Consider the following 26279-nt stretch of genomic DNA (forward strand, 5'->3'; position numbering starts at 1 on the left):
GAAGCAAGCAACGGCACAAGTCACATACAGGAAACGGCTTTTCCACCCTCTGGCCGACTTTCCCAATGCGTCGCACAATAGAATCGGCTGTTCTCTCGCGAAATTGGATTTTGCATCTCCAGGCGTACACATACTTGCACGCCTATATCCGGGCTTCTCCACGACGGGGGATCCCCGGGAATCACGGGGAACAAGGCGGCTCCGTGTGCCGAATATTGGGAGGGAATCAATGATGATACTTCTGACTGAACATGCGCGCTAGTGTCGAATCATCACGAACATGACCGATGCAGAGATCGCCCTGTGTTGCTTGAGGGGCCTCCCATTGCCCGCAAAGGTCAGGTTGGGGTCCTATTGATTGATTGGTCTCCTAGTCGTCTCCAATGAGTCGCGACGGCAACCCCGAGCAGCCTTCGCGCCAGCAGTCTAGCTTAACTCTACCCATTGCCGTCCCACGATGGCGCAGGTAGGGCTGCTGCTCCGCATCGTGGACATCGACATCCGTCCAGTGACCTCGTACGATTGATAATCGGTGCCCCTCAGGTCAGCTTTCCTAAAATTCTCTGCAGCCACGCACCAAGAGCCTGGGCGGCAGTTGAGAGTACGAGGATAGTACCAAGTCATCACTTTCCCATCATGGTGGCGACGACCTCGGCATACGCATATTTTCCGACCGCAAAGTCATTCATTTTCGTCACCGTCCTCGTACAACCCGGTCACATTCTTCTAGCCAGCTATCCATGAAATTGGCCCACACAACTACAATGACGAATGATGTTATGAACGGAAATCTGCCATCGTCTTCACTCATATTACCTTCGGTTGGTGCCCTTGGCCATGGCTTGTCGTCCGTTGGGGTTGTTCTTGGCGCCTTGCCCGATTCGGGTTTGAATAGAACGTCAATAAGGGGCAACGACACACGCACAGTTGAGCCTGTTGCGGACGGCAGTGTGTACCTTCTGATTGGGTTCTCAATTTCTTCGCCATCAGATTATTGTCGCCCCTATCCAGATTTCCCTTCTGGGGCTGAAGCAGCCGCACCTCTATCGGATAGTCACGGGGCGTCAACCAGACCACCGCCAGCTGGCTGGGGGCTTCGAGTCAAGATCCATGGCTTCGGGTTCGGGTGAGGCGACGGAGTTATTGAACACCATTCTGCTCCTGCCGCTATTTACTTGCCGGAGGCGGCGTTAGGGCACGGCACAGCGGCGCCGCGGACACGCCACGAGATGTCAGTCAAGGCACCAGTCGAGAAGCGCAACTCGATTCCAGTCATGGGCAGCCGAATTCGCTCATCTACTGCATCTTGTACTTGTATCAAAATGTGCCGGCCAGGAGCATGGGCGGTACCTAGGCTAGCGTGGCAGGAAGCCATGCAGCTTTGTTGTCGACTTGACCCATCGGCACATTCCCCTGGCATGGCTTATTGACCATTTTGATCAATAACCAGCTCAACGGGCCGCCTTGATCTACCACCAAGTCTTGAGAAAGGCTAGTCAGCTCTCAGCATGAGCATCTCGAGCCTCTGCCTGGCCTCTTTGACTCCTGGTGATGATATAAGATTCCCTGGATGACACCCCGTTCTGCCTGCACCCTCGTGTGCTCGCAAAGTATCAGAAAGCAACAATCGTTACCCATTGATAGCTTTCGAGGCACCTCCACACCATTGACTCTTGTCTCACATCATGAAGATTTTTTCCGCTGCCGCCGTCCTCTTGGGCCTCGCTGCTGTAGGATCGGCCGCTCCCGCACCGGAGCCATGGTGCACTCGCCCCGGAAGTGGTTGCTGGAAGGTCAAGAGAAGTGTTGAGGTATTTTCCAGGGCCATACGATCGTCTGGCGGCCTCGAGGCTCGCAGTCCGGAAGCCGACTTCAGTAATGCGCCTGGTGGAGTGGCGTACGCGGTGAAGCGCGCCGTCGACCACCTTGCCAACGTCCTGGCCCTTTCATCCGACAACCCCGAGCAGTACTACAAGGAATTGGGGCTCGAAAAGGAGTTTGAACCGGACAGCGGCGGCAAAGTCAAGCGAGAGGCTCTGCCAAACCCTTGGTGCACCCGTCCCGGAAGCGGATGCTGGAAGAAACGCGATGCGACTGCGGTCCAGAAGCGGAGCTGTGCGGGTGCTGCCTCGGTCTGCTGGGAAGACGACGGCGAGACATCCACCGAGGAGAAGAGGTGGTGCACTCGTCCCGGGTCTGGGTGCTGGAAGGCGAAGCGCGCGGCCGATGCCGTCCTCGAGGCCATTGGTGACGACGACAACGAAGCCCTCGAGGCGGCCTTTGATCCCGCCGCTTCGCACAGCCACAGCGGTGCCAGAAAACGCGAGGCTAGCCCAGAGCCGTGGTGCACTCGTCCCGGCAGCGGCTGCTGGAAGGTGAAGCGGGACCTTGAAGCCATCCGGGCAGCTGCCCGCAGCATCTCGGCCGCTCTGGAGTAGCCAACGGCGGCCACCCCTTTTTTTCTCTTACCCAGGCTTGAAATTTCGTATAGTTTGCGCCTTCTTTTGATCACTTTCAGGCAATACGCATGATTCGAGATCATGTCCGGTGTTGCTTTTCATTGCCCGCTCTCGCGTCAGTCGCTTCCGTCCCGACTCGATGGGAACCGACGCGCCCTACCCCGTTTCCTCCCTGCTCAAGCAGTTTCGCCCATTTTTGATTCACGCACAAAAGACTCGAAAAAAGACTTGAAAAAAGACTCGAAAAAAGACTCGAAAGAAATTGAAATGACAAACGAGAAACTGGACGCGAGAAGTGCCGATCACTCCGACAAGACGACTGCAGACGACTGATGAGGACGGCACCACCGCATTCGTCCATGTTCGCTTCTTTGCCCGACTACTTCACCACCAGTCGCGGCCTTGACTTTGGTTCATCACACGGCGGGCCGGGTCGGTAGAGTCGAAGCCTGCCTTCTTGTTGTCCCGTTTTTTTATCTTTCGACTTGACCCGTGGCTCCTTGGAGGAGCGGACCATGGGTGGTAGTCGCTGCCGCGCAGACACATGGACAGCCGGAATCGAATCGGTGGGGAAGGATTGGAATGACTGTTGTACATTACAGCTTCATAACTATTAGCTCCCAGCCGAATGTCATCGCTTGCCATGAGACCCCATGACTGTGCAACGGGGCCATGATGCACGCTCATGCGGCATCTGCTTGTGAAAGCATGCACGAGATGGCTTGGGTGTCGATGACTTCAACCCGTCGCAGGCAATGGCCCGTCCTTGGCAAAGGTGCATCCATCTCGAAGTCTGGGCAGACAGACATGGGCATGGAACCGGAAATACAATGAGGATATCTAGTCGGAACTTCAATTGCTAGTCCTGGCGTGGCATGTACGTTCAATCATTGCGATCCTTCCCACGAGACCTGTCAGTCCGGAAAGCACCGCACCCAAGATTGTTCGCGTTGATTCTTCTCCATCCTGAGTCCTTGTCTGAGCCGGCAGTCGTGGGCGCTGCGCAAGGCGCGCCTCGGACGGCGAATTAGCAAGAACGTGGACGTGGAATTTGCGTTGTTCAATAATAATGAAGAAGAAGAAGGAAAAGGAAAGGAACGTCGTGAAATTTCGGTTTTGGCATTTTGGGAAGTGGAGCAGCGTGGGTCGAATGTGTTGGTGCCTGAGGATACGACATGGGTAGCGTACGGAGAACGGAGAATACGTAGGTACTGTACGTACAGTACTTAACGGAGTACTTCGTACGGAGTACATGTGCTAAGTAATAATTCCTTGGGTGTACTCCGTACTTACGGTACTTGCTGCAGCTGTACTTTGTACACCAATAACCTGCCCCAACCACCAGGTCCACAGGTCCTAGTACTTAGCTTCGACTGTATGTACTGTAAATACTGACATGTGGGAAGTCCATGTGCATGTAAGTACAACTGATAATACAGTCTGCAGTACTCCGTACTACTGTATGTACTCCGTACTGTGGGTGTAAGTAATTAGTTGTACTGTAAGTACGGTGGGTGCCCATATAAGTACTGTGCAGTACTCCGTTAGTACAGAGTGAATGTACTGAGTACAGTAATAATTATTACTGTAATACTCACTCCGTACAGACCAAACCAATCGCCGCAAGTACTTGCTTAGTTGTATTTATGTATGCAGTTATTCGTTCTTGTACACCGACAACTCGCAAATGTCGGAGTACAGATGTTACTGGACTTCATGCACGTTCTGGAACAACATCATCTTTTTCGACTGCCTGCATATGCCGAGTAATGTACGCACAATGTAGGTCCATGTACTCAACCTCGCGCACTTGATGGGCGAAAATATTGAGAAATGTTCGACCTCCAACCTCGGCCGCCGTCGTCGAATGGATCATCTCCAGTACATGCATCGTTCAACCTGTCCTTGACGGCATCGCAGGATGGGGTTTCCACTTTGGAAGGGTATTTCGGCTTTGCCACGCTGATTCTCGTCGGCAGTTGTCGCTCGCTGCCTGCCCCTGCATGTGGTACAAGCGGCTAGAGCCTCGAAAATCGCTGATCGTTGCACAACTCGGACGGCGACATGTATCCCCTGCAAACCGCCGTTGGGGTTGTCGGCTCATGCATGTGCCGTCAGACAAACATGGTTCGGGCGACAGCAAACAAAACAGACTCCGGGGGGTACCCGTCCGTCAAGCACCCGGGGACCTCGCTCCTCGCCATCACTCATTCCATCGACAGCCTTGGACGAGGCGATTGGAGCATAAAGCACGACGAGACGGTTGCATTTCGTCGTGGACGACATAGCTTGCCATGATGCCCACAGCGGGTTCGCGCTTCGCCGCCCGCTACCCGAAGCTAAAGGCCGTCGTTGGGCTGCCATGGGTCACGCTGCGGTGGGTTTGCTGGAGGATCATGCGTGGTAGGGTTGACACGTCTCTGCGAAAGCTGCCGGCCCAGCGACAACGTCCGTTGACGCCGACGCCGTCGTCGACGATGGACATGAAAGATCCCGGCACCGTGGTGGCCAAGAGTGCTTTCTTCCAGAGGCTCCCGGTCGAGATTCGACGGAGGATCCTGATTGAAGCGTTTGGTGGGCGGACCGTTCACATGGACCTCATCTACGACCACGAGCCTCGAACGCCGCGTCGTTGCAGGTGTCCCGCTCCGGATGAGGCCAGTCCTTGGAAAGGGTACCGACACGGCGGCTTCAGCAGGGTAGACGTTCAGTACTGGCAGCCAAAACGATGGATGTGGCGTTCCTCCGTCTGCCATCGAAACCCTCCCGAGCCGAACGACACGGCGTACCTGCCCCAGCCGCCCGAGGACCTGTGCCGTTTCGGGGGCGAAGATGGCGAGGTGTGCGGTCTCTGGCCGGGTCATGCGCCGGGAAAATGCGGCATCGGTGCCATGGGATGGCTGTTGACTTGCCGACAAGCGTAAGTGTCGTGTGTCGTGTGCATCGGAGACGAGACCTTGGAGCTCGCGAGCATCTCGCGGGTACCGTTCGACGGCTGACATGGCATCACGCTCCAGCTACGTCGAGGGCATCGAGGTGCTCTACGCGACAAACACGATTCACTGCGCGAGCCAGGAGCTGCTCCTCCGGCTCGACAAGTTCCTTCTGCCGCAGAGACGATGGAGCATGGCCTCGGTAGAGCTCATATGGGAGTTTGCCGAACCGAGGCTGCAAGACACCATCCTCGACCACGCCAACTACACCTACTTTCTGCGGACGGTGCCGACGGTGCTTCCGCGGGTCCGGTCCTTTTATCTCTCCGTGCAGTGGCCAAAATACTTCCCCGAGCATGTAGGGATCCCGGATCCGGGCGAGGAAGAGTTCCAGACGGACGAGACGTTGATCATGGAGCCTCTCGATCATCTGGTCCGTCGACTGGGCCCGCACGTACGCGAGTGCGCCGTGGCCATACCGAGCACCCTCTACGGGCCCCGTCGACGCAGGGCTGTCGCGGCCGGAGGAGTCGTCGAGTACGCATGCTACGAAGGGATCGAACGGCTCTGGCGACCGCTGAGAGGATCGCCCCATCGCGACGGATACTGGTTGCGGCACGGCCACAAGAACATTCGGGTGCCCGACGTGGACGAGCTCTCGGGCATCACCATGGAGGACCTTGTCTTGTACAGCAAAGAATTGTGGTGACGGACGAAGAGTTTATTGTACCATTCAATGACAAAAGAGATGCTTGGTGCCTGCCTGGCTCTGGAAACGGCTGATGGTTTGTTCGCATAAAGGCGGGGGACGAAGAGGGCGAGGGAGGGGGAGGGTCGCATTTTGCTGGCATTGAGGCAATTGAGTTCGGCCTGGACGATGCCAATGCGGCCAACGACGAACCCCGCCGCGCTTTTCCAGCTAGTGTCCATGACGCAACCTCGAGGAGCCATCATTCCATCCATCACCAGAGCACCGCCTCGCCTTGATTACTCGGTTCCATCTGGTCCGTTTTCAAATCAGCTCGAACCTGAAGCTGTGCCAAACACAAGAGAAACGGCAGGATCCTTGCAGTCAAGTATTCGGCGAGACGTGGCTGTGCTGCATCGTCATATCATTGTCGTCGTCATCATCTCACACCGCTCCCCTCGTTACGGCACGGGCAAGGATTTCCCAACTTGTGCGTCCATGTGCTGGTAGAAAACACACGACGCATTCCTCACATCAGCAGCTGTCGACGCCGCCGCCGCATCTCGCCGGCCTTCCTCTTCGTTCGAAAGCGGACACGTTGGCATCATGTCGGACCACCACCTCAGCTCGCGGCTCGCAAATCTCAACCCCTTCACCAAGGGCGGAGGTGGAGGTGGAGGCGATGACGATGACGACCAGGGCGATCGAATCGACAACGAAAGCATCGGCGGAGCCGGCCGCCACCACGCACGCAGGACGGAGGAGGCCAAGGTTGAGCTCAGGGTCAGCCATGCACTGCGTTCGTTCCTCCTCAAGGAGCGCCTGCTCTCCGAATCGGAGGCGGCCGAGGAGCACAGCGAGGCCCTGCAGCGTCTGCTGAGCCGCACGTCGTTTGACGCCCCGGGTGCGCTGCTGGATCGCTCTCATCCGCTGCCGGAATATTTCATCAGCTCGAGCCACAACACGTACCTCATGGCCCACCAGCTGTACGGCTCCTCGTCGGCCACGGCGTACGAGACGGCCATCAACACGGGCTCCCGCTGCGTCGAGATCGACGCCTGGGACAACGGCGCCGACGAGGACGAGCCGAAAGTCACGCACGGCTTCACCCTCGTCTCTCACATCCCCTTCCGAGTCGTGTGCGAGACGATCCGCAACGTCCTCGACCGGGAGCTCGCCGTCGCCGAGGAGGACGGCATGCCGCCGGTGTCGCCCATCCTGCTCTCGCTCGAGAACCACTGCGGCGAGCACGGCCAGCGTCGGCTCGCGAGCATCATGAGGGAGGTCTTTGGCGAGCGTCTGCTCAGCGAGTCGGTTCGCGAGGCCGGCCACCGCGAGCAGGAGAGCGCCGGCGATCACGGCGAACACGTCACGCTCGCCGACTTGGGGCCTCGCGTAGCCGTCATCGTCGAGTACCACATCCCGGGCGAGGCCGACGAAAGCGACAGCTCGTCGAGCGACGAGGCCGAAGCGGAGGCCGACAAGGGCAAGGACAAGGATGACGACAAGGAGCAGGCGGCGCGCAAGGAGTACCGGGACAACAAGAAGGAGAAGGCGGCGGTGTCGAGCGTCATCGTCCCCGAGCTCGCCGAGCTGGGCGTCTACGCGCAGTCGGTCAAGCCGAGCGACAACTCGTGGTACGATCCCGGCGCGCTCGTCAACGGGCCTCACCACCACCTCATCAACGTGTCCGAGTCGGGCCTCTCGAAGCACCTGCCGGCAAGCGCGAGCCCCATCGCGAAGCACAACGCCCACCACCTGATGCGCGTGTATCCGAAGGGGACGCGCATCGGATCGTCGAACCTCAAGCCCGTCGCCTTCTGGGGCATCGGCGCCCAGATCTGCGCGCTCAACTGGCAGTCGTTCGGGACGAGCAACCAGCTCAACGACGCCCTCTTCTGCGGATCCGAGGGCTTCGTCCTCAAGCCTGCCGCCCTGCGCGCCGGCGGCGACGGCAATCTCGGCACGGGCCGCAAGAAGAGGCTGCGCCTGCACGTCGCCGGCGCGACCGACATACCGCTGCACGAGGACCGCGGCTCCGATTCGATCAAGCCGTACCTCACCTGCAACCTGTACAGCCCGTGCGCCATGGACGGCGAGACGAACAAGCGCAAGACGGCGGCGTACAAGCACCACAAGCTCAGCATGCTGCACCGGGGCGAGAATCCGCCGGCGACGGATCCCATCTGGGACGAGACGCTCGAGTGGGTCTACGAGGACAACGAGCTTGTCTTCCTGCGCATGCTCGTCAAGAGCGATGACGCCTGGGCCCGGAACCCCAAGTTTGCCGTCGCCGCCGTGCGCCTATCGTACGTCGTGCCGGGCTGGAGCTTCATCAGCATGCTGGATATGAAGGGGGGGGAGACGAAGTGCACCCTTCTCGTCAAGTTTGAGGTGACGGACGCCTAGCCTCACGCGCAGCCTCGGATTTTGCCGTCTCCGTTTTGACCGACCGGTCACAGCGGCTGTTTACTTTGCTCCACGTTTGATGATGATTTATTTCCTATTCTAGCAATTTACCCCCATCTCTGGGCCGTTTCTCGGCGCTCCCTGTTTCTTGCTCGATGCATGGAAGGGAAATGATGAGTCGAATCAACACGCAGCACTACGTGATTGAGGTGGTATGTTGACGAGTCGGACGATCTGACGTCTATTGCTTGATCTTCGTCCATGACGCCGCTCTCGGTACCGTAGCCGATCGACAGCCTGTCCTCATTCCTCTCGCACGCGTCACTTGGCCCGTCCCACGTGTGCGGGCACAAAGCCATCCGCCGCGACATGAACAGGATGACGACGTTTCAACGACGTCAGAATGTCTGACCCGACCCTACTCCAACCCAACGGTGGCATGACTCTGCTCTGGTCCCTCCGCGTCAGGGTTTTCGAAGAGGTTGATTCACACAGTTGCGGAATAGGGCCAGATTCGAATAACTGCCCTTGTCAAAGTGAGAACTTGGGCAATGACGAAATAAATCAGTCGTGGGTGGGAGGGTGCGATGAGGTGATGATGAAGCCGGCCACCATGGCGAGAATATTATTGAGAGAACTTTGGCAAGGTCGAAAAGGCAATGCACTGGCTTCGTTCTGGCCATGGAGCTAGAGCAGTTTGGGCGCTCAAACGAGGGCTAGCAGAGTAAAGCTTAAATCATTCCAGTGACCATGTCGTCATCATGGGAACCAACTTTGAACCAACGAACCCCCCGTGCTGCCTTGTTCATACATGCTCTGCATGCTGCAGGCACACCCTCCAACCTAAAAACCGGCGACAACGATTTCGTGGTTGATCGACATCGCGGCTGACATCCGCCTCGATCATCTCCATCCTCCTCCGCATCGTCATCGTCATCACCATCGTCGTCATCGAACATTCGGCGAGTAGATGGCACCCGTGGCCGCGGCGGCCGGCCACCTCGCAGGGGTGACCGCCTCGCTCGAGATTGGCAATCTCGTCCCCGGCAGCGCCTCGTCCCTCGTCCCCCCCGGCTTCAAGCCGACGACGTACCTCTGCGTCGAGTACAAGGGAATGGCCGTCGAGCTGGGCAATCTCTTCCGCGCGAGGGACTGCAAGCTCGCGCCGACGATCCGTTTCGCGCCCGAGGCATGTTCACAAGTCCGTCCACGCTCGAGGCCGGCACTGGCTGACGATGGATGACGGGTGCAAATGGCAGAAGGGGGCATCGGCCAAGACCTACTACACGCTCATGCTCGTCGACCCCGAGTCGCCGACGCCGGGGCGCTTCTGCCGGCACTGGGTCTTGCCCGGCCTGCAGCCGATCGATGACATCGACGGCACCGTAACGCAGACGAGGCCGGCGTCGACAGAGTATCTCGGTCCCAGGAACGAGTGCGTTGCCCATTCCTATCGCCCGCACCCAACTTGCCTACCCGGCTGCCGTCGAGGTCATGCTGGTCGCTTGTGACGAGACGAACCGGGCTGATGTGAAAATGCCGAAACCAGGTCACAGCCCCATCGCTATCTCTTCCTGCTCTTCCGCGAGCCGGAAGACCTGTCGCTCGGCCACGACGACGCTTCGGACACGCGACAATTCGACGCGGCCGGCTTCATTGCCAAGCACGGCCTCGAGCTCATCGGGGTGAACTGGATGCTCGGCCTTGGCGACGGATGACATGCAGATGGCATGCGGATGACATGGTGGAATGTGCCTCTTCTCGCTTGCATAGGGCACACGGTTGATCGTCGGAGCGAGCCGGTGCCAGGATGATCTGGTGCAGCCAATCTCCCGCCACACAAGAGACGAGCGACGCCCATTGCCACGGGCGGCACGAGGCGACAATGAGACCCCTGAAATGCCCATCATCATTGTTCACATCGTCATGACGTGATGCTTGAAGCACTGCAGCAGACGCTTGGCATGCGCCATTACGCATCAATCCATGCGTCTGGCCATGACCATGAGTCGATCCAGCCATCTCACGTCGAGCCCGCCCTGCAGGGTGAGCATGCGTAGGACAGGAGCGTCACGAGACGGCAAGTGGCGATTGTGCAACGCTCACGCTCGTTGGTCCGCAAGCCATGCCGTCGATGGAAGTCGATGGATCCGCGCGTCGACAGATGGTGGTGGGAAACCAGCCGCTGCCGAGACGAGGACAGGAGTTTTCCTGTGATACAACGACGGCAAGAGTACTCGAACTCGTGTGTGCGCAGGGCGAAACATGGCATGCGGCGACACCACCGCCCGAGGATGCAGGGTGCACGATGGGCTCCCAGCTATCATCCGCACCGTGTACTTCGTGTACTCTGTGTACGGTGTGTTCCGGGCCAGGAGGTGCCGTCTCGTCAAGCCGTCCGGCGATCTGCACGCACGTGGCCGCTCATAGGCTGGTTGTTGCAGGGCGTCAAGAAATTGGGGATCAAGTTTGATCGGCAGGCTGCTAGGGCTCCATCCGGGCCTCGAGACACGACCATGTTGGCGAAGACGGCAATTCGAGCGTCATTCTTTGGCCGTGCACAGGTACCGACTGAACGTCATCGACCAAGCATGCACGGTAATACAGCGTACGCATGCAGTAGCGTCCACACATGCCGACGTCGCCTGACGGATTCGAATTTGCCAGGGCCAGTGCTTGGCAGCACCCGTTCGGCCGAGAGCCGGCGGAACAGAGGGTTGATGGCCCGTTTCGACCTCGGTTTCTGATCCATGACATCAGACAGCATCAAGCGGCACCAAGGTGGCTCCGTCTCAGCAATGCCGTCTCTGCTCCATCGGTGTGCCGTCGTATCTGTCCGTCGTCCGTAGTCGGTGGGGGTAGAGGAGGCCAACGAAGTGGGCGAATCGAAAGAGGTCAAAAGCAACGACATATGACCCACGCGTTGGGTGGACTGCGGCATGCCTACTCCGTAGTCCCTTTCGAGCACCCGAGGGAAGCGGAAAGGGCGCGCGGTGGAGAAAGATCAGAGCCGGATCGGGCGTCTGCGTGTTCCCTCGCCGTCGGTGCAGATGCACCGATGCGTGGTCGGACATCAGGCGGCCACGCAATGAGCGAAGGCGTCGTCCGTTGAAGGGACGGGAGGCTCCTTTTGCACGGCATTTCGGGACACGCGAGAAGCGGCCCCCTCGGTTGCCGCGGAGGAGGAGAGCAGGCGAGGACGACGGAATGAGCAGCGTTGCCGTTGGTGGCAAGGCTGGATGAAAGGATGAAAGGGCATAGTTGCGGTATTACTTGCTGCACCGTAAGAGTAGGGGCTCGAAATTAGTCGGCACGAAGACAGGTTAGCATCGGTGCAATGTACAGTACTTCGGTGCAGGTGTAAGTATTGCTCCGTATTCCGTACTTGTACATCTGCAGCTCTGCAGATGGGTAGGCACTGACCTGCCTGCCTGCCAAGGGGTTGTTCTGCACCGTGCCACCGACGCAAGTACAGCTCAGGTACAACAACACATGCGATTGCATCGTATCCCCGGTCGAGATCCGACAATGAAGTGCCAGGTCCAGGTACCGGTAAGCAAAAACTTGCAGCAGGAGGCCAGGATCAGGTTGATGCTGTTCTTCGGTGCAGTTGTAGGTGCAAGTAAGTAGGTGTACGGGAGTCCTGCACTCGACGCTCCGTCCGAGCAAGCAACAGCACTCCCAATGGCGGTCAGTTTCCGCACGGAGTACGGAGTAACACTGCGCGGAGTGTTCCTCCGTACCTGCTCCCACGACACCGCGCAACACCACGGCGGTACAAGTACATGCCAGATCGGTACAGATAGTCTTAGCTGGTCGCACACCAACAGTACTTGCTTGGGGCAGCACGAGCGCACAAAGTTGCAAGTACACGCACGTACGGACTGTTACTCTGTACTTGCTCCTAGAAGTACTCGGCACACCCAACCAAGTACATTCTGCCAAGGGACAATGGCGTCACCGTCGCTTATCTTGCCGAATTACGGTGCCCGCAGAACTCAAGTAACGGTACATGTACTTGGGTGTACCAAGTATGTGCGCTCCGCAAGTACTTGAAACCTGTTCATCAACATACAAGCACAGTACTTGCATGTACTGTGCCATTTGGTAAATATTCAATGTGGGCCAGCCATCAGCAGCTCAGAGTACTGTAAGTGTACTCCTGATACTGCAATGCTGCAATACTGCGAGCACATGCACTGTGAAACTACTTGCATTCACAAGTGGTGCTTCGGGCGTAACTATGATGCTGATACTGCGGAGCAAGTACGGAGCACAAAATTCTGTACGGAGTACGTATTACATATTAGTACTTACTTCAGGAGTAGTCCAGTGTGTGTCGGTAGTCATATGTACAGCACTCGTGAGTAGTATTCATGGGACGATGGAGCGAGAGCCAAGGTAGCGCACGTGCATGCTCACCATCAAATAGCACTACGGTAAACGAACCGACCCATCTTCGTGCCTAACAGCCTAGCTTGGGTTGTCTGATTCCCCGCCGCTGCCTCCATTCCCATTAGCGCACGCCACTGCGCTCAACCCCTGGCCGCTTGCGCGCTACCGGCACGAATGAAGCAGAATCGCTTCGAGCGGAAAGGGAAGGCCACGGCGCTCGAGGAACAAGGCGAGCAGAATGCGAGCCGCTGGGAGTGGGAGACTCGGTGCGACGAGGTTTGACCGGATCGATGCTTGATTTTGGTCGCCGGTTCCATCAACTTGTACTTGGGTGTGCAAGTACAGCAAGTGCAGTAGTGTTGACCAGCATCACCAGACAGCAGGCTCTGAAGAGCAAGTACTGTACTTGCCTGCTTTCGGGTACCTGCTTAAGTACAGTACTTGCTGAGTTGGGTAGCTGTGGCCAAGTAATTACTAATTAGTAGGTAGGTGCCGTACGATGCACTCTATAACTCGGTACATGGTCGTACCCAATCGCAAGTACCACGTAATAGCAGCTTACAGGTACTCTGTACTGCAATTACTTGCAAGTACAGTACTCCATGAGTAAACGTACCCAAGTAAGGAGTACTTGCCGCGCGAATACTGAAATTGTACATGTGCGGAGAGTACGTTCTTCGGCGTGCAAGTACGAGTAAGAAAGAGGCTGGTGGTGGATGCTTGTTTCCATTACCGCCACCGCCTGTCCCGTCTTTTCAGGCCATCCGACCCGTCCAGCCCCACCGCCCCTTCTTCCCACGATCCCCAAAGGGGGGGGTGACAGAAATGTCGAGGCAGCCCTGGACTGGCGAGGCGGCGCCCGCTTCCCACCAAGCGTTCCCGCGCACCTCCACCAAGCAGCAGGGACCGTCATGTTGTGCGGCACAATTTTGTCCAGCCCCCTCGTCCCAGCCCACTCACACCCGCAACCCCTGGCTCTTACCCTCATACGTAATGGCACCGTGCTCGGTGCGTACGGTACGCGGTGGCGACCTGACACTGTCTGGGTACATGCCTCTGCTTCCGCTCGTAGCTCCATGTCGAGCTGCTTCCGAGTACCGCACAGTACCTGCACAGCGCTGTTTGTTCCGTACCAGGCGAGGTGCAGAGGAGCATCCGCCGCCCATCACCGCCAGCTTGGCAATGACTTGGTGGCGCCGTGGCGGTACGGCAGATACCTTGGCTTGCACGCACCGCTTGCATGTACCCGTACAGTGCTCCCGCCACGTTGCCTCGGACGAGAACCATAGTTCGCTGGCCTCTCTGGCCGACCCGAGTTGTTTGCACCCGAAATGGAGACGGACAAAGAATCTGCCACGAAGCTCGGCGACGTTATATTTGCTGCTCCGACTGCCATCCCCATTGCCCTCCTTTCCTCCCACCCCAACGCCTGATTGCTCGCTCGCCGGCCCATCGTCGAGATCGAGATCGAGCTGCGAGCCGCCGTCGAACCAGTCCCCATCCGACGAGACACACCATACGGCACAGTCTCTCGGCTCGCTCAGGACACCCAGCTCACGACGCTCCCGGCCGCAGGGCTCCCTCTCCACAAGCGGCATCCGACGAGTCGACCCCCCCCTGGCCTGACCTGCCCATTGCAGAAATCGAGCCGAAGCTCATTCGACTCTCCGACTGCATTCCGCACGCACCATCCGCTGCCCCTTCCCGCCCGGCTTCCGTCATCAGTCGCCGCCACGAAAGGGTACGAGCACGACGGCTGGGCTGCAGGTACCAAGGACTCGGGAGCACCCACGGCACACCCTCGCACCCTGCAGCATACCTAGGTGCTGGACGTCGGCCACGACGACTTTGTCGACTGGTGCTCGCACCGCCGAACCGTCGTCTGCCCGGCACTTGTCCCTTGCACGACGACACCCTCCATCACCGTCGCCATCGCCGTCACCATCGCCGTCACCATCGCCGTCGCCGTCACCGCACCGTCGGCCGTCCAAAGCACGGCTTAACGCCCTTCCGAAGCCTCGACACGCCTGCTCCGTTTTCGACGTCTCACCCACAGTCAGCTCCCCGGCACGTCTGTCCGACGCGAGCTCGAGTGTTGAGCTCGAGTCCCTGGCTTGCCCGCAAAGGCCCCGGGCCCGACCGTCATCAGACGACCGGCACGCCTCGCCGCCTGCGCACACGTGGCCGCCGCCGGGCACGACTCGTCCCGAGGACACCTCATCTCGTCTCGGTGCTGCCCTGCCCTGCACGATCATTGGCCGTTTTGCCCTTTTTTTTCGGTTCCCTCTCGCGCCGACATGTCGGACCAGGACCGCCAGTCGGTTGGCTCGGGTCCCACGGCGGCCAAGGCCATGGAGCGGTCCGATTCCTCGGCCTCCAACGCGACGTCGGAGAACAACGAGCCGGCGACGCACCAGCCCATCCCCACGCGGCCGCGCCTGCCGAGCCGGAAGAGCAGCGGGCCTCTCGCCGTTCCCCGCGACGGCTCGGCCGCCGACGCCGTCGACGACGACGGGTGCGGACCGGATGACGTGGGCGCCATGAGCCCGCGGCGAACGAGCGACGACATCGACAAGATGGGTCGCGAAGCGCGGGAAGGCCTGCAAAGGTGAGCGAGCCTCGACGTCGGCCGACGGCGCGCGACGAGGCGATTGCTGACGGGCTCCAGACACGCCAAGGCGCTGCAGGAGTCGCTCATGGCCATCTTCAACCGCATCGAGGCGGTGCGCGAGGAGCACGACAAGCTCGACAACAACAACAAGTTTCTGCAAAAGTACATTGGGGACCTCATGAGCACGAGCAAGATCACGGCGTCGAGCAGCCGCGGCAGGAAGTGACGGGCGACGAGGCGGCACATACCACCCACACACACTCGCCATGGATTTGCATGGCATGTCCCGGCACGGCATGCCTCGGGCCTGCCTCGACATGTCCCTCCTCGGACGGACGGACGGACCGCCGAGCGGAGCATGATACCCAAACATCGGGCGCCGTCGCCCCTCGCATCGCCTCGGAACGGCGACTCCTCGAACGTACGTACACCACCACCCAACCTGCTCACTACCATTCAACCAACCCATCACTCGCCGTCTCGGCCCGTCCGCGAGAGCCATCACGGACGGGCCTCCCTCTGCTTCGATGCGAAGCGATGCGTTTTTTTTGTTGTCCCCAGGGCCCCAACCCCGTCACCGGATGGACTCGACACGTCCGTCACGGCACGTCGAGCCATTTCGGGCAGCACCCGTCGCTTTTCAGCCTCGCTCGGAGTCTGACCGACCTTGGGCCGCCCACTTGATTTCCCGCATGGCATCGTCGACGGCGTGGACGACGAGACAAGAGGACCAAGGGTACGAGGCCGGGGGGTAGCACCAGGGCTCGCCTGACGTGGCACACGCACGACGGGTGCCGGGGACGACCCTACAAGTATTCACCAATGCAATGAACTGGTTGGCTTTTCCTCTTCGTTTCCCCGCCCATTTCACCTGCTCCGCGTCTCTTGAACGGTGACAATGCCCAGCCTTCATGCCGCATCACGGGCCCACGGCACGGCCGTGGTGAGTCGTCGGAATAAGGCTCGACGTCGCCGGTTCTGGAGAGTAGGCTAGACGGTGCGGCATGTCGAGGAGCCAAGACGTACTTGGTAGGTAGGCGCCATACTACTCGACTCGTACGCACAACCGGATGGCCTTGCACAGGCTGGTGCATGTGCGCGCACAGCAGACGAAGTAAGTACAGAGCACGGAGTGGTCCGTACACTACCACGATATGGGTGGATGCGTGGATGGCTGGCTGGGCGAATGGATGGATGGATGGATGGATGGATGGATGGATGGGTGGATGGATGGGTGGATGGATGGATGGGATGGATGGATGGATGGATGGTAGCTACAGTACGGAGTACTTACACTGGACGCCCGAGGGATGAATGAGGGTTGGGAAGTGCGTGATTTTGACGACGATGCGGTGAGAGAAGGGGTGGCACGTGGACCCTGCGAGGGGTGTGTCAGCGGAAGGATTGAGCCTATCAGCACCGCGCCGCCCAGCTGCCCAGACAATTGGGCCCCTTGTACTTGTGCTGAGCTGTACTAATAGTGTACGGAGTACTTATAGTGTACGGAGTACAGAGTACAACGAATTACAGGTTATCGTGCAGGCACTTGCCTGTACAACACGCGTATGTCTGCTGTATTGATACATACCTAGTAATAATTGCTTGCACTTGCAGCAGAGCATGTGGCAAACGCCCTGCAGAGTGCGGTATTGTTGCAAGTCGGCGTAGTCACTACTAGTACCCAGTATTAGGTAATACGGTGCCTAGGACCTAGTAGGAAATTGCATGCGCAGGTGCCAAAGTAGTGCCCCGTGCCGGCGAGTACTTAGGTGGTCCGGCGGCGGCGGCTTGGTGCTGTAGCGTGCCGCTAACTGGCCGGTACGGTACGGAGTAATTAGCATCGATGCAGGCCACCGTTCGGCCCGTCGTCCAGCAGCTGGCGCTGGGCTGGGCCATCGAGACATTGGTGCTTTGTTGAAGGAGAAGCAGTCCCGAGCGACGATTGATGTGTTGTTTAGTCCGCACAGTGCGAGCGGATATCCCGATGTGCGGACCATGGACGGCACCGAATGACTCAAGCGCGGCCGCTGCGCAGCTATGCCCATTGTAACTGGTCTTGGGTGGGTGCGCGGCACACAGTGGTCCCTACAGCACAGTCGCAAGTACAGTACTTAAGTACTAGGTATGTTTCCGCATCTGCATCCCCATCAGTGGTCCAAATGCCTACTAGGCACTAGTGCGCGGTGCTCGAATGCTCGTAATTACCTGCCCCTGCAAGTGACGCAAGTATCGCGAGGTTCGGACATGCCGTGCTACGGAGTATTCATTACTCGGCGAATGCAATTAATAATACGGATGCAAGTACAAGTACAAGGGCCTGCTGCCAAGTACAGGAGTACGGGACTGGCTGCGCGGTACACAAAAGTGTAGGAGTTTCTTAAGTACTTACGGTAAGTACTTGTACAATCAGCAGGTCAGTAAGGAGCAATTACATGTACCGTGTACATTTAAGTACTTGCAAAGTACGGAGGACGTATCTTATAAATACAACCAAGTACAACTATTACAGAGTACGACTGTACCTAGTAGGTAGGTATGGAGTCCTGTGTAGGAAACTGCAAGTAATTACAAGTATTAATTACTTGCAACAGCCCAAGGTGCGTACAGTACTGTACTGTAGGTACTTGCTAGGTACGCGAGCCCTTTAACGTGGTGTACAGCAACTAATACTGCCGCAAGTACAGTACACCTGTTCCCAGCGAGCAACGGTACAGGAATACACCAACTAATACTGTACGGAGTGCTGCAAGTAAATACTAGGTACGGAGTGGTTGTGCATGCTTCCAAGTCAGTGTACAGTACTAATAGGCCGTAGGTGCACTACGATTATCTCAAAGAACGGCATGGAGTGAGTACAAGTACATGTGCACGCAGTTGTAGGTCAACATGCACAGTCAACCGCCAACACGTCCATGTACTGTACGGGCACTTACAGTGCAGCGAGTGCGTGCAGTGATCCAATGACTCTAATACTGTACTTTAGTACCTAGTGCCTTACTAGGTACCCAAGGTACTTGCGACTACTGTAAACTTGCAGTAGGCCTGGCAGTGGGCAATGTGTGGGCCCATACCTATACAGCTCACCTCCCTCGTCGCCTCATCGTCGTCATCCTTCGTACTCATGCCTGCACCGTCCGATGCCAAAGAAGGCGGTCTGGTAGCAGTGGTAGCTGAATGTAACCTCGTGCGCTGCATCTATAACCCAACCTCGTCGGCGGCCATCTCGCCGTTTGCATGCAATTGCTGTAGGAACAAGCACCCGTCTCCGTCGTCGTCGGGCCCCGTACAGGTGCTCCGTCCATGCTACGCCGAAGCAAAACGTGTGCCTGAGGTTGTCGATGGTGAGGTGGGACGGAAGCAACGACGGAAAGCGTCTCATGCTTGCCGTTGCATGCATTTCGTACCTGCATGCACTTCATACTTGCATGCACTTCATACTTGCATGCTCTTCATACCTGCATGCACTTCATACTTGCATGCACTTCATACTTGCATGCACTTCATACTTGCTTGCACTTTCATACTTGATGCATTCCATACCTGCAAGTATTTCATACCTGCATCTATTTCATACTTGCATCTATTTCATACGTGCATCCATGTCGTACTTGCATGTATTTCATATTGGCATGCCCATCCACTCTCAAATCTACTGCTGCACAAGCACCTACTTACACTTGCCGTCTATCCGTACTTGTCCAATCCACCTACATCATACTTGCGGCACATGCGAAACGGCCACGACTAGAAGCACAAAAGATGTTCTGCATCATTGAACCCAAATAATTCCCATCTCTCTCCAAATCTACAGTGTTGGCAGGGGGGACAAAAGCCCTCGCGCCACGACTAGAAGCACAAAAGATGTGCTTTTATCAGTCCCATCTTTCTCCGCATCTACTGGCAGGGGGGGGACAAAAGTCCTCGACGCCCCGGGCCCGAGCAGTGTGCACAAACATCATCAATACCTCGTACGCGCCACGACTAGAGGCACAAAAGATGTTCTGCATCATTCAACCCATGAGTCCCATCTCTCTCCACATCTACAGTGCTGGCAGGGGGGACAAAAGTCCTCGACGCCCCGGGCCCGGGCAGTGTGCACGAACACGATGAATACTCTCGTACGCGCCACGACTAGAAGCACAAAAGATGTTCTGCATCATTGAACCCAAATAGTTCCCATCTCTCTCCACATCTACAGTGTTGGCAGGGGGGGCAAAAGCCCTCAACGCCCCGGGCCCGAGCAGTGTGCACAAACACCATCTCGACTTAGACTCTCGTACGCGCCACGACCAGAAGCACAAAAGATGTTCTTTTATTATTCGATCCAAAAGAGTCCCATCTCTCTCCGCATCTGCTGGCAGGGGGGGACAAAAGCCCTAGACGCCCCGGGCCCGAGCCGTATGCACAAACACCATCTATACTCTCGTACGCGCTACGACTAGAAGCACAAAAGACGTTCTGCATCATTCAACCCATATGAGTCCCATCTCTCTCCACGTCTACAGTACTGGCAGGGGGGACAAAAGCCCTAGACGCCCCGGGCCCGAGCATCTATACTCTCGTACGCCCCACGACTAGCAGCACAAAAGATATTCTGCATCATTGAACCCAAATGAGTCCCATCTCTCTCCACATCTACTGGCAGGGGGGGACAAAAGTCCTCGACGCCCCAGGCCCGAGCAGTGTGCACAATCATCATCAATACCTCGTACGCGCCACGACTAGAGGCACAAAAGATATTCTGCATCATTCAACCCATATGAGCCCCATCTCTCTCCACATCTACAGTACTGGCAGGGGGACAAAAGTCCTCGACGCCCCAGGCCCGAGCAGTGTGCACAATCATCATCAATACCTCGTACGCGCCACGACTAGAGGCACAAAAGATGTTCTGCATCATTCAACCCATATGAGCCCCATCTCTCTCCACATCTACAGTACTGGCAGGGGGACAAAAGTCCTCGACGCCCCAGGCCCGAGCAGTGTGCACAAACACCATCAATACTCTTGCATCTCTCTCCACATCTACAGTACTGGCAGGGGGACAAAAGCCCTCGACGCCCCGGGCCCGAGCAGTATGCACAAACTATTTGTATGAATGCTCTCGTACGCGCCACGACTAGAAGCACAAAAGACTGCATCATTCAACCCAATGGAGTCCCATCTCTCTCCACATCTACAGTGGGACAAAAGCCCTCGACGCCCCGGGCCCGAGCAGTGTGCAGAAACACCATCAATACCCTCGCACGCCTCTCCGGAGATGCAACGCTAGTGCAATTAGATGCATGTCGGGCATAGAGTTGGCCGCATGGGGACCTTTGTTGCCTCATTAAGCCTGCTTTGATGGCCGAGATGACGGAAACGCTCGTCACGGACTCGAGCGCAACGGGCCAAACGAGGAAGCGTCCACCATGGCAAGCCCTCGGCGTGAACGGGGGGGCGCGCGTGTCCAGATGTGCTTGTCTCGCGCCTGTACTCCAAACGTGCGGGCGCCGTCGCAAACTCACGGGCAAGCCGTCCGTGCAAATCCATGTCGCCATCGCCTCGTCGTCCACTCGCCGGACACCCTGGCCCGGTTGCGGCTGCGGCACGCAGGACGGTGGCTCGCTCGACGGCAGCGCGTGCACCTGCACTCGGCATGATCCATCCTGGCTGGCATCTACCGACGCGGGCCTGCGTGCCTATCCGACGACGCGAGCGTTCCCCCGCTCCATGGCCGAGCTCTCCACCACCAACGGCCCCCCGCCGGGTCCGCTCGCGTCGAGGCTCACCGTCGTGCTCTTCCTGTCGCCCACCACGCGGACCGTCTCGCCGAGGTTGCGCCAGTCCACCTCGCACGCCTGCGTCGCCCGTCCGTCCGCCATCACCTCCCGGATGTCTACCGAGGGGTACGGGAGCCAGCCCTCGCGCTGCGGGATGAGCACCAGCGGAATCTCCGCCTCCGTCTCCGGCGTCGACGCCAGCGACTCCGACGACGCCGGTATGACAAAGTGGCCCTTGCGCCGTCCGCCGAGGATCCACGTGTCGGCCGCCGCGCTGACTTCGTAGCTGAACTCTTGGTCCTCGCGCTGCGTCGTGTCCGTGTCCCACGCCCGCGTCCACCGGAGGTGCAGCGTGCCCGCGAGCACCTGGTTCACGCGCACCGTCGGCGTCGCGCCGTCCACCTCCCGGACCGGGCTCGGCATCGGACCGTGGAGGCGCATGTCGGCCGTGTGCACCACGGCGAGCGCCGGCACCTCGACCGGGATCAAGATCGACCACGGATCCGCGCACGCCGCCTCCATCGACAGCCAGCCGTGGCTCCGCTGCCACTCCGTGAGGAATCCGGCCAGGTCGCTCGCGACGTCCGTGCCCGATGCCGAGTCCGTTCCGAGCCCCCGGAAGCACGCCTCCCAGGCGACGGGTTGCAGGAACTCGGTGTTTATGCCGCCCAGCAGCGCTGCCCGCTCGAGGTCGTGCGCCTGCACGCCCTTCCTCGCCTCGCGGAGGACGTGCTCCGCCACGAGCTTCGCGTACTGCGCCAGCCGCGACTCGCGCAGCCCCGACAGCACCGACGCCAGGATGAGATCCTCCGCCTCCGTCTGCAGCACGCGATAGTGCAGCTTCAGGTACATCGTCTTGCTCGACCGCTTCCCCGGCTTCGACCCAGCCTTCCTCCGTATCTTGTACAGCAACGTCGCCGGCTGCTTGGCGAAGACGGTAATCTCGTGCGCCGACGGCATGCCAAACGACGATTCGAAGAGGTCCGATTCGAGCAGCTCGCTGTCGTACAGCCGCATCGGACTCGCCGTCGCCGTCGAGACGGTGAAGCGCGAGAAGAGCGCCTCCTGCTTGAACACGTCCTGCACGTTGACGCCGAGCGCGAGCGACACCGGTATCGTCAACGTCTTTGCGAGGTAAAAAGTGCCGCCGTCGGTGACGTACGTGACCTCGACCTTGGCCAGCACGTCGGCGAGATCGAGCTCGACAGAGTACGGGAATCGCACCGTCACCGACCTCCCTTCCCCGAGGGGACCGAAGGAGAACGTGCCGGCTTCGGGAGGCTTCGCAAACGCAACGTCCGAGTCCACCGGCTTTGCCTCGTTCGTCAGCAGCCGGAGACCGCCCGTCGCGGGCCGAACCCGTATCTCGCACCTCTTCACGTCGTTCCATCCTGTGCTCAGCTCGAGATCCAACGAGTTGTTCTTGTCGAGGCAAATGTGCTTCGCCGCCGTCACCTTGACGTCGAGAGCGCCCGCTCGCTGAAAGATGGTCACGTCGGCGTCCTTGAAAACGTCCGACGGCTTCGGCGCCGCCTGCTGAACGCTTTGGTCGTGATGAAGCAGCAGGTTGCTCGCCGAAAGGCTCATGTGGCTGACCCGATACATGCCGGGCACGACAGACTGACTGGTTAGCGGCGTGACGCGCGGAGCGGAGCGGTGCGGTGTGGGCTTACGTTGCAATCCACCGTCAGGCTGTTTCTTCCAGGCGAGAGAATGACTTGCCCGTTCGTCTCGAACACTAGGTCGCGACAGGGCCCTCCGTCGACGCATGTGATCTTGACCTTGGCGCTGTCAAACGTAATCGTCTCCGGCAGCAAGCCGTGCAGGGAAATGGACAGCGAGCAGGAGTCGCGACCATCGTGGTATTCCGGAGCGCCGTTGAGACGGATGCCGGTGAAGAGGCTGCTCAGGGGTGCCTTGGCCTCCCACGAGAGGCTCTTCGAGAGTCGAAACAGCTTCTCGGCAACGCCGTGCAGCGGTGCTGCGCCCGTGGCTCCCGCGATGCCGGCTCGCATGGGCAGCGCCGAGTTCTGTTGAAGTCGCTCCTTCTCGGCCGCGCAGGCCTTCGTCAGCAGGTCGAGGGCGACCCGGACGTAGTCGTTGTGGGATTCCAGCCTGTCCAGGCACTGCGAGTACATGACGAGGATCGACAGCTCCAGCTCCGTCCAGCCGCTGCTTCCATAGAAGGGCTGGATCTGCGAAAAGTAGTTGGCCGCCACGCGGTGCTCGCCCATGTGAACTTTGAGAACGGCCAAGTCGGCGAGGCAAGATTTGATGGCGTGCTCGTAGTTGGCGACGGTGAAATGGCGCAGCGACTTGTCCGTCAAGATCTCGTATAATCGGTGAAAGTCCTCGGAGTTGTCGGCGGCGGTGCGTAAAACTTCACTGATTCCCGCCATGATAGGAGGTCCCTCCTGGGGACTCCCCTGCTCCGGCCCATCGTCGAGGCTGACGTCTTCCATCCCGTCGAGCTGGTCGGCGCTTACTCTGGGAGCCTCGTCCCAGCCGTTGGACCAGCCGCGCTTCTTCCCCAAGCCGCTGAGGATGCTTCTCGACAGCAGATGAAGCTCCGCCCGCCGCGCCGCGAGCTCTTCCAGGCCGATCTTGAGGAATTTTGATCGCGAATCGGCATCGGAGGCGCTGAGCCGCCGGCCCGAACCGGGGGACGCTTCGGTGCCGGGAGGGTGGCGCGAAGATGCGGAATGCAGGGACGAGCTGCGTGCCGGGTGCATCATCGTCTTCGGTTCCGGAATCGACGACTTGGGCTCGTGGCCGTCGACGGTCGTCAATGTCGTCGGCGGGATGGGAAGCGCGCTGCTCGAGGTCTGGGCCAGAATCTGCTGGGCGACGGAGAAGGCAAAGGAGGAGACGATGTTGTCCACCATCTCCGCCAGCAAGGGACTCGCCTCCGCCGTTTGCCCCTCCGTCTGGGCGACGGCGAGAGCGGCCATGATGTCCTGGCGCATGACCTGCGAGATGGAAGGAATAAACTCCAGCGTCCTCTGGCATATCTCGGCGAGCATGGCCAAATTCTCGGGCTCCTCGCGTCGCGGTTGGGGGGCCACGGGGGGGGCGACGCCATGCAGTACGGAATCCTGCTGGTCCTTGAGCTTCACGATCAGCTCTTCCTTGGTCACCCACGCGTTGCCGAGACGCAGCAGCAGCGAGACTTGGCGGGCGAAGAGGTAGCAGCGAAAGTCAAAGGCCGACACCTTGTTGGCGAGGATCAAGTCTCGGTACGGCTTCGACGTGGAACTGATGACGATTTCGTGCGACGGATCCCTCGCCGTCGGCTTCGACTGAAGATCTTCCGCCTCGGCGTCTCCGTCGTCGCCGGAGACTTGCGTCAGCGCCCGCTTCACGACGGCCTCCAGATCGTCCGTGTACGCCAGCAGCGCGCCTCCGTGGCTCTCGGGTTCGCCGGTGGCCGCCTGCTCGCGGAGCACCGAGTCGAGGCCGATGCTGAGCTCGTCGTAGCCGACGAGTGCATCTTCGACGAGGCCAACGCTTTCGAATCCCCTCGCGAGGCCCTCTTTGAGGATGAAGAAGGTGCAAAAGTTCCAGCCGGGCAGGCTGCGCTGGGCATCCTTTTCCTTGATGTCGTCCTCGTACTGGCTCACCCTCTGGTCAAACGAGGTGAGGATGAGGCTCTTGATCTTGCCCATGAAATCGCCCCACGCGCTCTCCGTATCCTGCTCCGTCTCGGAATAGCCCGACGGCGGGACGGCGGGGACGACGCGGGGGAGGAGGTCGTAGGGGACGTCGTTGATGCCGATCCTGACCTGGGCGATGCGGTCGGGGGTGCCCTTGGCGGACGAGTTGAAGTCGGAGCGGAACTTTTCCATCAAGGGCGTCGAGCCGGTTCGCCACCGCGACGAGGCGGTGCCCTTTTCGGGAGCGCCGCCGTCCGACTTGCCGCCCGTGCGAGGCTGGGTGGCGGCGGCCGTGTTGGGGAGGATGACGTGGACGATGAGCCACTCGAAGGCGTCGTGCATTTCCTGGTTGCTCACCTTCTTGGGCGTGTTGGTCTTGATCCATTCGCGCACCTCGGAGCGAACGGCCGTCTTGTACGACTCGGAGTCGTCGCAGCGGACGAAGAGGATCTTGAGGTAGGAGGTGCGACGCAGGCCGGGTATCTGGTGCCGACGCTGGCTTCCGCCGGGGCCAGCCGGGGCAGACTGGGTGCTCTCCACGGCTTCGGCGGCACCGGATGACGGGCCGCCGACATTCTGCGTCTGAAAGCCGTCATCACGAGAAGCATCCGATTCGCGATGGGTCGAGATGGCAGCCGCGTGCGTCGCCGTTCCGCTGGGGACGAGCTCGACGTGGAGGGTGTCAATGGAGCGCAGCGGTCCGGCATGAGATTGCCAGTGCAGGTTTCGAAGAGGCAGACGAGGATTGAGGCCCGAGGCGAGGAGCTTGAAGACGTCGTGGGGGTCAAAGTACTCGACTGCGTGTCGTGCGTGTCACCGTGTCAGCGAGACCGTTCGAGGGTCACCGAGCAAGCCGCGCTTACGCACCAGTCACTTTGGACGTCGAATACTGCTGTTCCATGGCAAAGGTGCCAGGCCATGGGCATCTGTGGCGGCAGGACGACGATGGGGATGTGGGAGATGGGAATGACGGATGTTGTTGGAAGGTGATGGCTCGGGAGGAACTCGGGTATGGTGTTGTTGGCAGCTCCCCTAGCTCCTGTGAACGAGGTACGTAGTTGTGGTAGACGTCCTGGATACTGTACTTGTAGCTGTACTTGCTCCGTAGAGGTGGTGCATGTATTAGTACATGTACAGTATTGCTCAGGAGTACTCTGTACAGTACTCAGTAATGCATGTACTGTAAGTAAGTAGGTGCTCCGCATTGAACCTAGTACTTACATTGGTGCACCTGATGGGTGGAAGGAGGGTGTTGGAACTTGGAATACAGGCTCCTTCAGTGGGCTCGGTGCTAAACCGGTGCAAGGTTAGTGGTGCCGCCACAGAATGAGGACCACTGGAGTCCACTGCTGGACCGTACCGAGCACTC

The 26279-nt window shown here is 58.9% G+C and overlaps 6 protein-coding genes across 6 annotated transcripts; 5 read left to right on the forward strand and 1 right to left on the reverse strand.

Annotated features, from left to right (window-relative positions):
• Positions 1-1685: 1685 nt before the first annotated feature.
• On the forward strand, positions 1686-2438 carry DCS_08053 (uncharacterized protein; the record flags this gene model as incomplete). The annotated part of the gene is made up of 1 exon (XM_040805335.1): positions 1686-2438. The coding sequence occupies one exon, from the start codon at positions 1686-1688 to the stop codon at positions 2436-2438; it is 753 nt and encodes a 250-aa protein (XP_040655439.1).
• A 2318-nt stretch (positions 2439-4756) lies between these two features.
• Positions 4757-6101, forward strand: DCS_08054 (uncharacterized protein; the record flags this gene model as incomplete). The annotated part of the gene is made up of 2 exons (XM_040805336.1): positions 4757-5379; positions 5477-6101. 2 exons carry the CDS (start codon positions 4757-4759, stop codon positions 6099-6101), a joined length of 1248 nt encoding a protein of 415 aa, XP_040655440.1.
• A 585-nt stretch (positions 6102-6686) lies between these two features.
• On the forward strand, positions 6687-8489 carry DCS_08055 (1-phosphatidylinositol-4,5-bisphosphate phosphodiesterase gamma 2; the record flags this gene model as incomplete). Its single annotated transcript, XM_040805337.1, has 1 exon — positions 6687-8489. One exon carries the CDS (start codon positions 6687-6689, stop codon positions 8487-8489), a length of 1803 nt encoding a protein of 600 aa, XP_040655441.1.
• Positions 8490-9459: 970 nt separating this feature from the next.
• Positions 9460-10207, forward strand: DCS_08056 (phosphatidylethanolamine-binding protein; the record flags this gene model as incomplete). The annotated part of the gene is made up of 3 exons (XM_040805338.1): positions 9460-9690; positions 9749-9924; positions 10039-10207. The coding sequence occupies 3 exons, from the start codon at positions 9460-9462 to the stop codon at positions 10205-10207; spliced, it is 576 nt and encodes a 191-aa protein (XP_040655442.1).
• Positions 10208-15181: 4974 nt separating this feature from the next.
• DCS_08057 (bZIP transcription factor) lies at positions 15182-15721 on the forward strand (the record flags this gene model as incomplete). The annotated part of the gene is made up of 2 exons (XM_040805339.1): positions 15182-15492; positions 15553-15721. 2 exons carry the CDS (start codon positions 15182-15184, stop codon positions 15719-15721), a joined length of 480 nt encoding a protein of 159 aa, XP_040655443.1.
• A 5051-nt stretch (positions 15722-20772) lies between these two features.
• Positions 20773-25811, reverse strand: DCS_08058 (uncharacterized protein; the record flags this gene model as incomplete). The annotated part of the gene is made up of 3 exons (XM_040805340.1): positions 20773-22881; positions 22931-25707; positions 25778-25811. The coding sequence occupies 3 exons, from the start codon at positions 25809-25811 to the stop codon at positions 20773-20775; spliced, it is 4920 nt and encodes a 1639-aa protein (XP_040655444.1).
• Positions 25812-26279: the final 468 nt, after the last annotated feature.

This window comes from Drechmeria coniospora, chromosome 03 (assembly GCF_001625195.1).
Source record: "Drechmeria coniospora strain ARSEF 6962 chromosome 03, whole genome shotgun sequence".
NCBI classification, from domain to species: domain Eukaryota; kingdom Fungi; phylum Ascomycota; class Sordariomycetes; order Hypocreales; family Ophiocordycipitaceae; genus Drechmeria; species Drechmeria coniospora.